The sequence below is a fragment of the Triturus cristatus genome, chromosome 2_2 (genome assembly GCF_964204655.1).
Source record: "Triturus cristatus chromosome 2_2, aTriCri1.1, whole genome shotgun sequence".
In the NCBI taxonomy this organism is placed as follows: domain Eukaryota; kingdom Metazoa; phylum Chordata; class Amphibia; order Caudata; family Salamandridae; genus Triturus; species Triturus cristatus.
Genome location: NC_140582.1, coordinates 627,682,263 through 627,696,887, shown reverse-complemented (window position 1 = coordinate 627,696,887; position 14,625 = coordinate 627,682,263). Strand labels below are relative to the sequence as shown.

Sequence of the window (14,625 nt, the reverse complement as noted above, 5' to 3'; positions counted from 1 at the left end):
ACCTACTGGCATGCAAAGGAATTCCTCATAAGGTTCCTGATCCAGCCTGTGGCATGGGGAAAATTTTAAGATCAGGAGTCTGATGCTTGAACTTTCCATTGGATAAAATATTTCTGTGTTTCTTGCACCTCAGTTACCCTTGCACGGTAGAGTGGGGGAACGTTCAGTCCCATGAGTATAGGAGAAGAGGATGCCTCAGAGGATGACCCCTTTAGTAGTGTTTCTCTTTCCTGGCAAATGGCAGCAAGGCAAAAGCTTGGAGTTAGATGAGCTTTGAAGAATCGACATCTGGTCATATCTGTTGGCCCTGCAAGAAATACACCCCTCCATGACTTAATAGTATTGTACTCAATAGAAGATACCTTCTTGTGATTTCCACCAAGAAACTATCCATGTTAAACACTGCAATTTCACCCTCTCATTCCTTTCCCATATGTGATATGTTTTATCAGTGTAACGTCTAACCTATTTAAATTTGATCTTTCTTTGACTGCAGTTTGAGGCTGGAAACATGAAGAATTTGGTACTAAAGATCATCCGTGGATCCTTTCCTCCAGTTTCTCTGCACTATTCCTATGATCTGCGGAACTTGATTTCACAGTTGTTTAAAAGAAATCCTAGGGATCGTCCATCAGTTAACTCCATATTGGAGAAACCTTTTGTACTTAAACGCATAGAAAAATTCCTCACACCCCAGGTAAGGAAACAAGATAAAACCTTGATTATGTGATTAATTTATAGAAATGTCTTCATTATTATTGAAGTGGTTCAGTAAATCATTGTAGGCAGTGCTGTGTTATGTAATGCAAAGGGAAATGTAACTGGCCTTCGGTAACCTATTAATAAATGGGCATACGTACATATAGGTTGCAAAGGGCAGAAGGAACTGTCACAGAACTCTTGGGTAAGATGCACCAAGCCTATTTGCGGTCACAAACCTTGCGATTTGCCAAAGAGGGGTTGTGAGTCCCTACCTTCTTTTGACAATGCACAAACATATTTGTGACTTGTAAAAGGGCTGTTGGGACCCTTTCTAATTCACAAATAGGGACATCATGGAAGGGATATCCACTACTATTTGCATTTTGGAAAGGGATGTATCATTGGGCTGTGACTGCAGTTGTGTTTACAAACCAATAATCAGTTACCAACCCCAAGTGGAGGTGGTAACTGACTTGAAAAGTGGGTGGCCTGAAGTGGGGTTGGATGGGGGAGCAGGCAGTGAGCTACTGTCTGGTCATCCCAGGGTTTTCTCTGATAGGAAATATTTTTTAAGCACCATCTGTTCCCTTGATGATGATGGGCTTCTTTTAAAAGAAAATGTTTCCTCTTTGGGTGCACAAATGCAGGGACCACGGTGTTCTGCAGGTCTCCATTTCTGCATTCACAGCCATTCACAGTGGGTCTCAAATTGTGAACTGTCTAATTAGTATTCGTCAGGCAGGTCAATTTGTGAACCCCTACGAATGGCCAATTTGTGATGCAATCTATTAATATACAGCCGGCAACGCAAATTGCATTCCTATTCACAAACCAGTCATGCGCAAGTAGCAGATCCTTGGTTTGTGAACTGGTCCTTAGTTTCAAGGTGATAAAATATGTTGGATTTATCCATATAAAGAGCTGACACTAGTGATGTCACACACAGATCCACTGTGATTAGTAGACAAGATCTAATTTTAGCAATAATAAGATCCATTAACAGATTCTGTTCAAATTTTGAAATTAATTGGTTTATAGAATATTGGAAACAGATTATTCAGAACTTGATTTATAACCCGTAGGTTGTTTTAAGACGCATATCTTTGTCTGCCATTGTGAAGAATGGCTGAGGGTAATTTTAAAGTTTTGATCCATAAGTCAACCTGAAGTCTGACCGTTTTCCTTGGCCTTCCATGTTGCACTTCTCCTCATTGTTCAAAAGCTGTTTCAGATGGAGAATCACCCTCCTCCACTCCTTGACTACCATTAGTTAGCAACTTCTCTTTCAGTGGCTTACATGGTTCTATGGCGGGCCTTCCTATCCAGCTCTGCTTTGTAGTGAGTGACCAAAATATTGTATAAATGAATATGGTGTCAAAAATATTGTGACTACTAAAATATCGTTGAACAGAATATTTAATGTAAGAATATTTCCTTTTTGGTATATAATTAAAATGTATATATATATATATATATATATATAATTGTATTTAATATCATTTACTTTTATATAATTGTTTCAATTACTATTGTTTCAGTAGTGCAATTATATATTAGTATTTTCTATTTAAACTGCTAGCATTTAGTATATTTTTTTTATGTATGGTTTGTAATCTTAAATGTGTAATTTGATTAGTATTTTATAATTTAGTAGCGATTTGTGTTTGGAGAAGAATAGTGTCAAGCTAATTAAATTATAATTAAACTAATTTAATGTTATGTATTGTTAATTACAGATTTAATAGATTAATAATCATGCAAATTGTTAAATTTGATTAATTTGTTCATTTAGATTTTTATATTTCAAATGTGTTCCTAATTTATATTTTAGTAGAGGGTTATTGGGTTCGTATGGAAACATTCTGGGAAGTTAATTAAATGATAATTTAATTGCTATGTCATGCATTTTTTTTATTGTAAATTAAATATTTAATTGATACATTTTTCTAATGGTTTCACTATATAGTTATTATTTTATTTAAGTTTAATTTAGAAATTATAATAGATTTTAACTTTTTATACTTTTAAATACATTACAATTTACAAATTAACTGACTCTTTTTAGGCGCAGGTTCCATTTCAGAAGAACTGTCTGTCACTGCCCTATCTCCTCACTACTTGCAGATGCTGTTTTGAAAAACAGTAGCACCACACCCAAAGAACAAAAAATATTGCAGGAATTTCCTGTACAAATGATTGAGAGGTATTTAAACCAATGAAATCCATTTCTCCTCTGTCACATGGGATTTGCAGTGACGTAGCTACGTGATAGCGAATCCGGAAATATGTATTAAAACAATCTTATAACTTAAAACTACTTAATGAATATAAGCTTCTATGTGATTTTAGTAAATGTTATCCGCCATTTATAGCGCGCACAGATACTCGGAAGTGTCCCGGCGCGAAAGCCATTTTAAAGGAGACAGGGAGACGTAGACCGAGACAGGTTGATTAGTTAAAAAGCAAGGTTTTTAGCTGCTTTTTAAACAACCTAAGGTATGGATGTTCCGAAGCTCAAAGGGCAGGGCATTCCAGGCCTTGGCTGCCTTGACAGAGAGGGAGCTACCTCCCGTTCTGGCGAGGTGGTAACGAGGAATAACAACAAGGCATTGCCCGGTGGAGCGAAGATATCTGTGAGGCACATAGAAATCAAAACTTCTCCTGAGATACATGGGCCCCGATTAATATAAGGCACCGTGAACAATAGTGAGAGCCTTAAACAGAACGCGCTGACCCACCGGAAGCCAATGCAGATCCTGGAGGAGATGCTTAGTGCTAGACCTACCAGAGATGACCAGTAGCGCTCTAGCAGCCGCATTCTGGATGGTCTATAGCTTTTTTAGCTGGTAGCCAGGGAGACCAATGTATAGGGCATTGGCCTAGTACAAACGCGAGAGAATGAGAGCGCGGGTCACCATTTCTTTTGCAACTTTAGGCAGCAGTGGCAGAAATGTCTTAAGTAGTTTCAGTGTGCTGAAGCACACTCCGGCCAATTTTTTAATCAGCGGTAGGAATCTGAGGTCCTCACTGAACCAGACCCCCATTTTTTTTTACTGGCCACCCCATTGACTTAGGCATGGGGTAGCCCTCTGCCCAAAGGTCATCCCTAAAATGCGGCGGGAAAGACCCATAGAAGAGTACCTCTGACTTATCCTCATTGCATTTGAGTTGAGCCTGCGCTAACCATATAAAAACTTCAGCAAGACAGTTTTTAGCTAAATCAGGGAATACATCGTTTTTCTTCCACGTGAAGAGAAGCTGGGTATCATCAGCGTACGCTATGATCTTAGCACCCAGCCCTTCCGCCAGATAGATTAGCGGCGTCACATAAACATTAAACAGAAGGGGGCTCAGGGTTGAGCCCTGGGGGACGCCTGTGGTCACGCTTCTCGGTGTAGAGGAGAATGGGGGCAGCCACACTTGCTGCGTTCTATTCACCAAGAAGGATTCGATCCAGTCCCACGCCAAGCCAGAGATTCCGCTATTGGACAGGTGGGCTAGGAGTTGGTGATGTGGTACCATGTCGAACGTGGCAGAGAGGTCCAATAAAACCAGGGCCGCTCTGCCGCCGGAATCTAGGCACTCTCTAATAGCCTCCGCCATCTCAACCAGGGCCGTCTCAGTACTATAAGAGGCCCTGAAGCCCGTCTGGGCTTAACATTAATTTTAACTTGTACATTTGTTTTTAATTGTTGTTAAAAATCACGCCTGCGATGGACAGGAGTGATACCTCCGGTGTCGGACTGTTTTGACTCAGCCCCAGACAGTGACTAGCACCCTACTGCAGTAATGGGAGGGCGGCGGGGGGAAGATAGGAGCTCTTTCCTCCCTTGGGGTACTTTTTGTAGATTTGTTTTTGATAGGGCGACAGGCACACTGCAAGTTGGGGGGGCTTTGCAAGCTGACGCAGGGGTGCAGGGAGGGGGGGGATTTGGGATGTTGGGGTTGTTGTTGGGGGTTTTTTTCTTGCAAGGCGTAGTAATTGTTGTCAGTATTGTCCGATTGTGGTTCTCCGGGGGGGGTGGAGGTCTCTTTGTGTTTGGGGATGGGGGATAGGGGCTTAAACATAATTAGCTGGAATGTTAATGGCTTAGGGGATCGTATTAAACGGGGGATAGTCCTACAATTCTTGAAACTGACCTCGCCAGATGTGGTCTGTGAGAAGTTGGCCTGATGTATGATGTCACTAGTTATAGTGTACACCTTATATCAGTCCAAATACCCTTATGGTGATTGGTTGTAAAGTCAACCTTATAGACCAGCTATCCTAGTGGTAGCATGGACAAGAGCAGTCTTAGGCTAAACTCTGAATGGCATGTGAAGCCAGCTGTGATACCATATATAATCCCTTGAATACCAAATGAAAGGACACCACAACAGATATATATATAAAATAAAGTGTATTTATTCTAAGCAAACCCTCAGCACTCTTTATGAGTTTAGAGGTAAGTACAACACAGTCTTATTAATGCATACAGTAAGTCACACAGGTAAGTAATACAGTTAGGCCCTAGGGGCCACGCAAACCATATACTAAATAAGTGGTATAAGGACCACTGTCACGGAAATAGGATAGGCCTAGGCCTAGGGAATCGCTGGGGCTACACTACACTAGCGTTAGTTAGGAAGTGGGAGGCCCACGGGGTTCGTGTGCAGAGTGGAAACACTCACGCGTAATGCGTAAAAGTCAATAGCAAAGTTACAGTTTAGAAATAGATAGATTTAGGACACTTCCGGAGTAGCTAGGAAGTTGAGACTTGAAAACTAGACACTAGGATAGTCACTATCCTGATGAGCACCGGAGTACCCAAGTTACCTAGCCCACAGGCTGCGGGTGCATAGGGGTGAAGATGCGTCGTTTTCGTCGTCGACTCCTATGGATGCCTGAAGAAAGATGCTGACAGGCAGTCAGGAGAGAGTGTCCGGTGGATCCCAAGCCTGGGATCAAGAAGAGAAGAAACCTGCAAGCAGAGGGGACAGAGTCAAGGTCACTAGCCAGTGACCACGTGGAACCAGGAAGGAACCAGGCGATGTCGTGAAGAGTTGCAGGTGAAGGTGAAGCTTGTCGCTGCAGCCAGGAGGACCAGGAAGCGTCGAGGACGACCAGGACCAGGAGGCGAGCTGTCCCACGAAGGCTCTTGCTGTCGGCGGCGTCGAAGTTGGACTAGGACTCACCAAGCCTTGGCAAGCGGAACCCACGAAGAACAAGGGACTTGCTTCTGGTGCAGACCAGGAAGGTCTGGGGTGCTTCTTCTTTGCAGAGAAGCGGGAGCCAGTCTGGAGGAGCCAAACCAGCGCAGAAGATTTCAGGGAGCGTCGTCACAGAGGCCACTAGCCAGCGGGCAAGCAACCGGACAGACGCGGCAAGCAGGAAAATGCTGAAGGGCCCCACGCAGGACTCGTGGAGTGTGGGGGGCTGGTCTTCGGTGCAGATGGTGCTTGGGGTTGGGGCTTCTCAATCCCCGGTGCACAACTTCGAGGGTACCTCAGAAGCTGCGCTGTAAGTTACTAGCCACTTTTCCCAGGTAGCCGGTCCCACGTCGCTCGTCGCCTCCACGGATCTCAGCTCTGCTGCAGATGTGGATGAGGGTCGGAGAAGTCTGGAAATCAAGGCTCTGGTCGGGCTCTGCAATCGGTTCCTCGTCGAACGTTTCACAAAGCAAAGGGTAGTCACTTGATGGTGCCTGTTTGCACAGGGTAGCCACTCCTTGGCTACAAGGGAGATTCTTCAGTCTTCTTCTTTCGTCGAATGTCGAAGGTCCAGAGTTTCTGTTCAGTTTTGCAGGTTCAGGATAATCTAAAGTCTTGAGGCCCAACTCCCACTCTTATACTAATCTGGGGGGCTGGGATACCTGCTAGGTCACGCCTTATGGGTGGGACCTGGGAGGGGGTGGTTACACCCACTTCCCTTTGTCCAGTTTCGCGCCAGAGCTGGGGCTGGAGTGCCCCAGCGCCGGTTTGAACTGGACTATGCAAGGAACACCTTGTGTGCCCCAGGCATGTCTCATTCTTTTCAGCCCACCCTGCCCCAATACACTAAAGGCTGTCTGGGGAGGTGCTAGCACCTCCCCAAGCAGGAAACCTATTGTCCAGGCCTCCCTGGCTGGGATCACTCCCAGCAGCAGGAGGTCAGACTTGTGTCTGTGGCAGCAGCATCCATTTTGTGATGCTGAGGCTTTGGTTAGAGATAAACAGCAAAGTAGGATTTTAACATGTCTCTCCCTCTAGAAGGGAGGAATAATATCCTCATCACCAGAAATGGTATGGGGGTATTATTCCAAAGTGTTAGACACCTTACACGACATGTTTTGATAAAGCCAAACCATAGTTACCATAACCGTTTAAGATTATAAGGCACATTAAGAGTATATGGTAGGCTATATCATAGAACAGCTATAAGGACATGGTTCCGAAAGCTGCAGACAGGCTCAGCTCATGCTAGAGCACCATCTCACATGTTACCAAGCACTCTGCCTCCAGGATTGTTAAGGCCTGCCATAGGAGTGACTGATAGGTACACATGTGTCTATATATAAGGGCAGATATAGGCATACTATATCTAAGCAAGGGGTGATTACACGACCTTGCCCCAGCTGAGTGATCAGCCAGTTGTGTCTGATTGGAAGGCCAGACCAGGGGTGGCATAATACATGCTGCAGCCCCTGGGAGGCCTAGGGTACACCTATGCCCTGGGTACCTAGGGTACACTGTACAGGGTCCAATAAGGTGATCCTTACCAATTGTGTATGTACCTAGGGTACATGGAGTCCATTTTACAGAGAGAGCAGACAGCCTGAGACCCTGAATGGCAGGATCTCAGGCCAACTAAGTCGAAAAACCAGCTAGACACTAGGCAAAAAGTTGGGGGTAACCATAGTCAGATATCCACCTTCCTACATGGTCCTCTTGCAGGAGACCCACCTTATAGGGAATACGTGTTATGCACTTAATAGAAAGGGTTATAAATTCATTGCACACTCGGGGTTCCCCTCGGGCTCCAGGGGTGCGGGCATACTTGTTAGAGCTTCCCTACCATTTGAGGTTGACTCCACCATCGCTGATGATAGGGGGCGCTTTGTGGCTGTGGCGGGGAGGTGGGAGGGCAGAACGTTGGTATTGGTTTCTGTTTATGTCCCTCCTGCCCTGCAGGCCTCCACGTTTGCAGATCTGGGCAAGGCCTTGTTGGAACTCCCTGAAGGGATGCTGGTGGTGGGAGGAGACTTCAATGCGGTTGGATCTGGATTGCTCGATAGGTACCCGCCCAGGGACACCGGGGGGGCTCAGAAGTGGCTTCCCGACTTTATAGATACTTTTGGCCTGGTAGACTGTTGGAGGCTACGGCACCCCACTCAGAGACAATATACCTTTCACTCCGGGGCCCACGGTAGTCTCTCTCGGATTGATTACTTGCTCACTCTGGCTGCGCACGCCTCATTGGTATCTGAGGCTAGGCACATGGCACAGGGTATATCCGATCACTCGCCGGTGTGGGCCCGTCTGGATATTGGCCGGGTAGTGGGGGGCAGGGTGGCTCCCATTAACCCCTGGTACTTTCGTGACCCCAAGCTGCGCAGTGCGTTGCTGAAGGCAGTTGATCACTATTTTCAAGAAAATCAGGGTTCAGTTGAATCTGCGGTGTCCTTGTGGGAAGCTTTTAAGACCGTATTGAGAGGGGAGGCCCTTTCCTTGGTAGTGGCCGCCAAGCGGCGGAGAGACGCCGAGGTGACACAAGTTGAGGACGAGATTGCGGCTTTAGAAGTGGCCTTGGAGGAGGAGGTTGCAGCGGCCACACTGCATAATTTGAGCTTGAAGCAATTGGAATACAGGGATCTGGTGACGAACGCTGCCAAGACCCTCAATAGGGAGCAGCAGGGTCGATTGTACGGTGTCGGTGATAAGGCCGGGAAACTGTTGGCGTGGTTGGATAAAAAAGAGCGTGTTAATCGAGTGGTGCCGGAGTTGTCGATGGATGGGGGAGAGGTTGTCACTGACCCCGACGGTATAGTCCAGTGTTTCTCGGACTATTTTCGTACGGTATACACCTCGGTTTCGGATAGGCCGACTGAGGACTCGTGCGACCTTCTGCGTGATATTGCTCTGCCCTGCCTTTCTGCCATAGATAGGGATGACCTCGATGGAGATATAACTGTTGACGAAGTGGCGGGTGCTATCCGTGCGTTGCGCTCGGGTAAGGCCTCGGGCCCAAATGGTTTGCCGATTGAGCTGTATAAGCTTCGTCCGGATAAGTTGGCTCCTCACCTGCGCGCCATGTTCGTGGAGGCGCGGGTGAATGGGTTTCTTCCGCTCGATCAACGACTGGCGACGATTGTGGTAATACATAAAGACGGTAAGCACCGGGATAAGTGTGGTTCCTATTGGCCGATATCACTCCTCAACGCCGAGCCGAAAATCCTTGCCAAGATCCTTGCTAACCGCCTGGTCCGGGTGCTTGGAGATTTGATCCACCCGGACCAGTCGGGCTTTATCCCGCACCGTAACACTGCACTGAATCTTAGACGCCTTCATGGAGTGATTGCTAGGACGGGCACGATGCTAGAGCCGGCCATTGTGGCGGCCCTCGATGCCACGATGGCTTTCGATACGGTGGAGTGGGCATACCTGTGGGCTGTGCTAGCCAAGTTCGGCTTCGGGCCTGGCTTTGTAGGCTGGGTGAGGTTGCTTTATGAGGGGCCCCTTGCTAGCGTCGTGGTGAACGGGCGGGCGTCGACACAGTTCGAGCTCGGGAGAGGCACCCGGCAGGGCTGTCCCCTGTCGCCGTTTTTGTTCGCCCTTGCTCTTGAACCGCTGGCGGCGTGGATACGATGGCACCCGGATATACGTGGGATTCGTTGGTCGCCTGACCACGAGGACCGTATTTCGCTTTACACCGACGATATTCTGCTATACCTCACCTCGCCTAAGAAATCTCTCATAGTGGTTTGTGACGTCTTGACTTCTTTCGGTAGGAACTCTGGTCTTGTTATTAATTGGGTAAAGTCATACTTGTATGTCCTGTGTGGTGATGTCCCGCCTGTCCCGCGAAACTGCTCGATCTAGATCGCCCGGCAGGGTTTTTGTATTTAGGGATCTATATTTCCACCGACCCCATTTTACGATACGAGAAAAACTTGCTCCCTCCCTTGGCACGTTTGCGGCGGGACGTGGCGGGCTGGCGGCGGTTGCCGCTTTCCCTCCTTGGCCGCGCCGCCCTGTTTAAAATGATGTCTCTTCCTCGTTTCCTCTATGCTTTGCAGAATACCCTTGACTTGGTCCCGGCCAGTTATTTCCGTGAGGTCGAAAGCCTCCAGCGCGCGCTATTGTGGGAAGGGCGACCGCGCATAGCGATTGCTAAGTTGACGCTTCCGTGGTATGACGGGGGTATCGCGCTTCCAGACATTCGACGTTATTATTGGGCCACTCAGTTGAGCGCGATTAACCATGGTGTCTATGGTCCGGCGCTGAGCCCCGGCTACGCCATGGACCGGTGGTTGCTGCGTGGGGGTAATTACCACAGAGCGTTGTACTCGAAGTCGTTGGACTTAACCCTTACGGGGCCCACCAGGGTGGCCGTGCATGTGTGGAAGGTGGCGACAGATTCACTGGGCTGGAAGGGTAAGCTTACCCTTGCCACCCCGTTGTTTGACTCCGATATTCTGGGAAAGCTTTGGCATACAAAAGGGTTTGAGAAATGGGACCTGATCGGTATATCCAGGGTTGGAGACCTTTTGGTTAAGGGTAGGGTAAAGTCATTCGAGGAGCTGCAGAAGGAATATGAGCTAGGGAGCACGGAGTTCTTCCGATACGCTCAAGTGTGTCACGCCTTGCGGTCAGTCCTTGTAGAGGGGGAGAAGGTGCCTGAGTCCTCCCCGTTAGAGGACCGGATCCTGGATGGCCATATGCCAGAGAGTACGATCTCTCTCATTTATAAGAAACTAATTAATGTTCGGGCAGATCTCCTTCTAGGGTTGCGCGATCAATGGACTAGGGATGGCCTCGAATTAGATGATGAGGATTGGCAGTATGCAGTTTCTTCTCCCAAAGAGGTCGCGATCCCTGCGCGCCTGCGGCTGGTGCAGCTTAAAATACTCCATAGAGTTTACGTGACAGGGCCTAGGCTGGTCCATATGGGTTTCTCTGAGGAGGGCTTATGTAAGAGAGGCTGTGGTATGGTGGGCACCTTCCTACATATTATTTGGGAATGCGGTGCGATCGTGGAGTTCTGGAAGCGAATCCACGATGTGATGGGGGAGGTGACGGGCATCGTCATGCAGCCGGAGGCGCGGTGTTGTCTCCTGAATGTTTGGGGTCCTACTGACCACGACGCGGCACAGACTCAGTGGGTGACCCTAGGGAACATGGTAGCTAAGCGCGACATCGCTCGCCTGTGGGGCTCTACTAGGCCTCCTACATTGACAGCGTGGATGGAAAACATGGATTGGAGCATGTTTAGGGAGAAGACAGTGTATTGTGCTCGAGGGCGCCCCCGGAAATGGCACACTGTATGGGGGCGATGGAACCAGTACAGAGGGGGCATATGCCTGCCCCCAGACCCGGACCCGCCTGAGGAGCAGCTCTCCCCTTAGCATTCTTTCCGGCTTTGTATTCTTTGCTGGTATGTGTTTGTCTTCTTGAGTCTCTGCCTTCCCCTCCTTTCCCTTACTATAGATCTGTGTCTGATGGACGAAATGGGGCTCGCTCCCCCTGATGGGAACCCTTTTTGTGCTTTAAGTACTTATCGCCTTGCTTGTGTTTAGGTTTGGCTTTGTGTTTATTTAAAACAGAACCTTTTGATTCTCCTATCAGTGACATGTGGACGCTCGCTTGTGTTGTGTTTCTAAAGCTGCCGTACCTCCGGGTTGTCGGCTGAATAGCTGTGTCCCTGACTTAAAAGAATAAAGGTTTTTAAAAAAAAAAAAAATCACGCCTGCTCCACAGATGTCCAGTGGAATCGAATGTACGTATCGGGACAGTTCACGACATATTCGCGAATCCCCCCCCAAAATCAACAAAAAAAAGAAATATAATATTTTGTTTTTCAAACAATGTTATGTAATTTAATATATTTAAATACTAAATACTTTTTTGATGTAAAATAATAATACATTAAAATCAGTTAAAAATCTAATGTTTAAAGTAATATTATAGTTGGGTAAGTTTTATTAATATATGTTTTTAAGAAAAACAAAATATAGAAATTCACTAAAAAAACAAAGGTTACAGGTGCATATAAATGGACTGACGCTTGGCTTGGTGGGACGGCAGCACGATGCAACAAACAGTCTTATATACTTTCTTTTCAAAAAAATTAAAAATGTTTATTCATTACTGTACACATCAAACAACATTTGGCACATAAAAAGTCACCTTGCATTGCACATCTCTCCATTGCATACATAGTACTCGCGATTCTAGCCGATTGGAATTCTTGCTGCAAGGCCTCAAAGGAGATCAGCGAGCCTTCTTATATTAGATCCCCAACAGTTGAAATTCTTATCTTATCCCAATCTTTGAAACCTTTCAATTTCCCTATTTCCGGGAGACGCATGCCTTCCCATAGTGGGGTCTGCCTCGTTATTTTCTTATCTCAGCCCATTTGCCTCTATGCCGCCCTTCACCCCTCCAATGCCCTCTGGGTAGCCGGCAACAGGCTTCTGACTCCCCTCTCTAAAAATATATAGTGTAAATGGAAGCGTGCCCCAAATTATCCCTGCTCCAACGCACATGTGGTATGTGTTCTTGGTAGGTGTCCCAACTCATTGATTACTATAAGGTGCGTGGCTCGATAGTACGCTCTAATGTCCGGGAGGGCTATGCCCCCGTTATATTGATTGCGCTGCAGTGTACGAAGCGCAATACGTGGTTGTCCCCCATCCAACAGGAGTGTGCGAATCCCACTATCTATTGCTCCGAATACGTCCTCCGGAATTTTGTAGTGCGTGTTGTGTAAAATATATAAAAGCTGGGGAGCGTGACCATCTTGTACATTGCCGCTTTGTCCAACTATGTTAGGGGTAGATGTCTCCATCTTTCTTCATCCGCATGGAAATCTGCCACCACTCTACAGATATTGCAGGTGAGGCATTGCGTGGTGTTTGTGGATATATACATCCCTAAATACGTAAAGCCGTCCGTAGATATTTCCAGTTTCCTGGGGAGGGCATATGTCTCGTGGGGCCCGCTCACCTGATATAGGACTGATTTGTTCCAATTGGTCTTATAGCCCGCATGTTCTCCATATTTTTCAAGTGTCTGGAAAAGGGTTGCGATCATAGACGAGGGGTCAGTGACGTATAGAAGGACATCATCTGCATACAGTGATATGCGTTCTTCGATCCCATGTGCTGTGAATCCCTGTACTGCTGGATGTGATCTTATTATGCACGCTAGTGGTTCCAAAGTCAATGTGAAAAGTATCGGGGATAGTGGGCACCCTTGTCTAGTTCCCCTTTCTATTATAAACTCCTCAGACATCGTCCCATTAACCCGCAACCTTGCCTTCGGTGCCCTATAAAGTAGCTTGACCCAGGAAATGAAGTTAGGGCCAAACCCCAGCCTGTGTAATGTCTGCCACATGAAAGGCCAGTGGACAGCATCAAATGCATTTTCTGCGTCCAATGACAGCAGCAAGTGTGTCTCCGGCCTTTCCTGGACCGTACTCATCCAATTTGCTAGTCTCCGTAGGTTAAATATCGTCGCCCTACCTTGCATAAATCCAGATTGATCTTTGTGTATAAGAGAGGTAACCACTGCAGTCCATCTATTCGCCAGAATGGATGCCAAAATCTTCACCTCCACATTTAGGAGAGAGATTGGCCGGTCAGCTCCACAGTCTGTTGTCTGTTCTACCCGGTTTATGGATTACCACTACCGTCTCCTTTTGCAAGTCGGGAGTCAAGGTACCCTCTTCTTGAGCCGCCCGTAATATTTCAAGAAGGCGTGGTCCCAAGAGTGTGGAGTAAGCCTTAAAGAATTCAGCAGGCAGACCATTGGGTCCCGGGCTCTTTCTGAATTTTGTTTATAAATGGCCCCTGTGACCTCTTCTAGCTTTATCTCCCCCTCAAATTCTTCCCAGTGCTCAGGGGACACGGCTGGTAGGACTACCCCATCGAGGTATTCTTGGATCTGGGCATCTCCCACCTGTTGCTTGACTTTGTAAAGGGTGGCGTAGTATCCTGCAAAGACATTAGCTATGTCCCCTGCCGAGGTGAGGTTTTGTCCTACCCGCTGGATGGTGTGTATCCACCTAGCATCTGTCTCTTTTCTACCCGACCATGCTAACAGCCTTCCCGCCCTATCTCCTGTTTCATAGAGGCGATGTCTCGAAGCCAGATAGATCAACTTCGCTTCCTGACGTGCTAGTGCTGGTGAATAATGGATTGGGTGGTTTCCTCCCCCATATCGCGCTACAATTGCCGAAGTTTATTTTCCAACATCTCCTTATCCTGCCTTTCTTTATTAATTTTATGTGCGATCCCATTTTGCACTCGGTCTCTTAGTACTCTCTTAAATGCCTCCCATAGAACCACTGCTGAAGGTACCGATCCTTTATTTTCTAGGAAATACAGCTCCGATTATACCCTCAGCTCCTTTGCTATTTGCGGGTCTCGGAGTTCCCAGGCGTTTAATCTCCACCCACCGTGTTCACTACGGGCACCTCAAGCCTACTGTTAAACACAAGGGTGAATGATCCGAGAGTCCTCTTGCGAAATAATCTATTCCCGTCACCATACCTAACTCACCCGCTGGGGCAAAAAAATAATCCAGTCTAGACAACCACTGGCGGGTGCCCGAAAAATAGGAATATGCCTGATCCATTGGGTGATGTCTATGCCACATATCTTATAAGCCCAGTGTATGCGCACATTCGACCAGCATGGTAGTCCCTGTCCCTCCGGTGATCAAGGTCTCGGAGAGACCGAAACA

At 47.1% G+C, this 14,625-nt stretch overlaps 1 protein-coding gene across 2 annotated transcripts in view; it reads left to right on the top strand.

Moving 5' to 3' along the window:
* The window catches only part of NEK1 (NIMA related kinase 1), a 1,277,786-nt gene that overhangs the window by 285,410 nt on the left and 977,751 nt on the right, over positions 1-14,625 (top strand). For both annotated transcript variants that reach the window (XM_085641815.1, XM_085641814.1), the window contains exon 8: positions 497-697. In XM_085641815.1, coding sequence (XP_085497941.1) covers positions 497-697 — 201 coding nt within the window. The remainder of the gene's footprint in view (positions 1-496; positions 698-14,625) is intronic.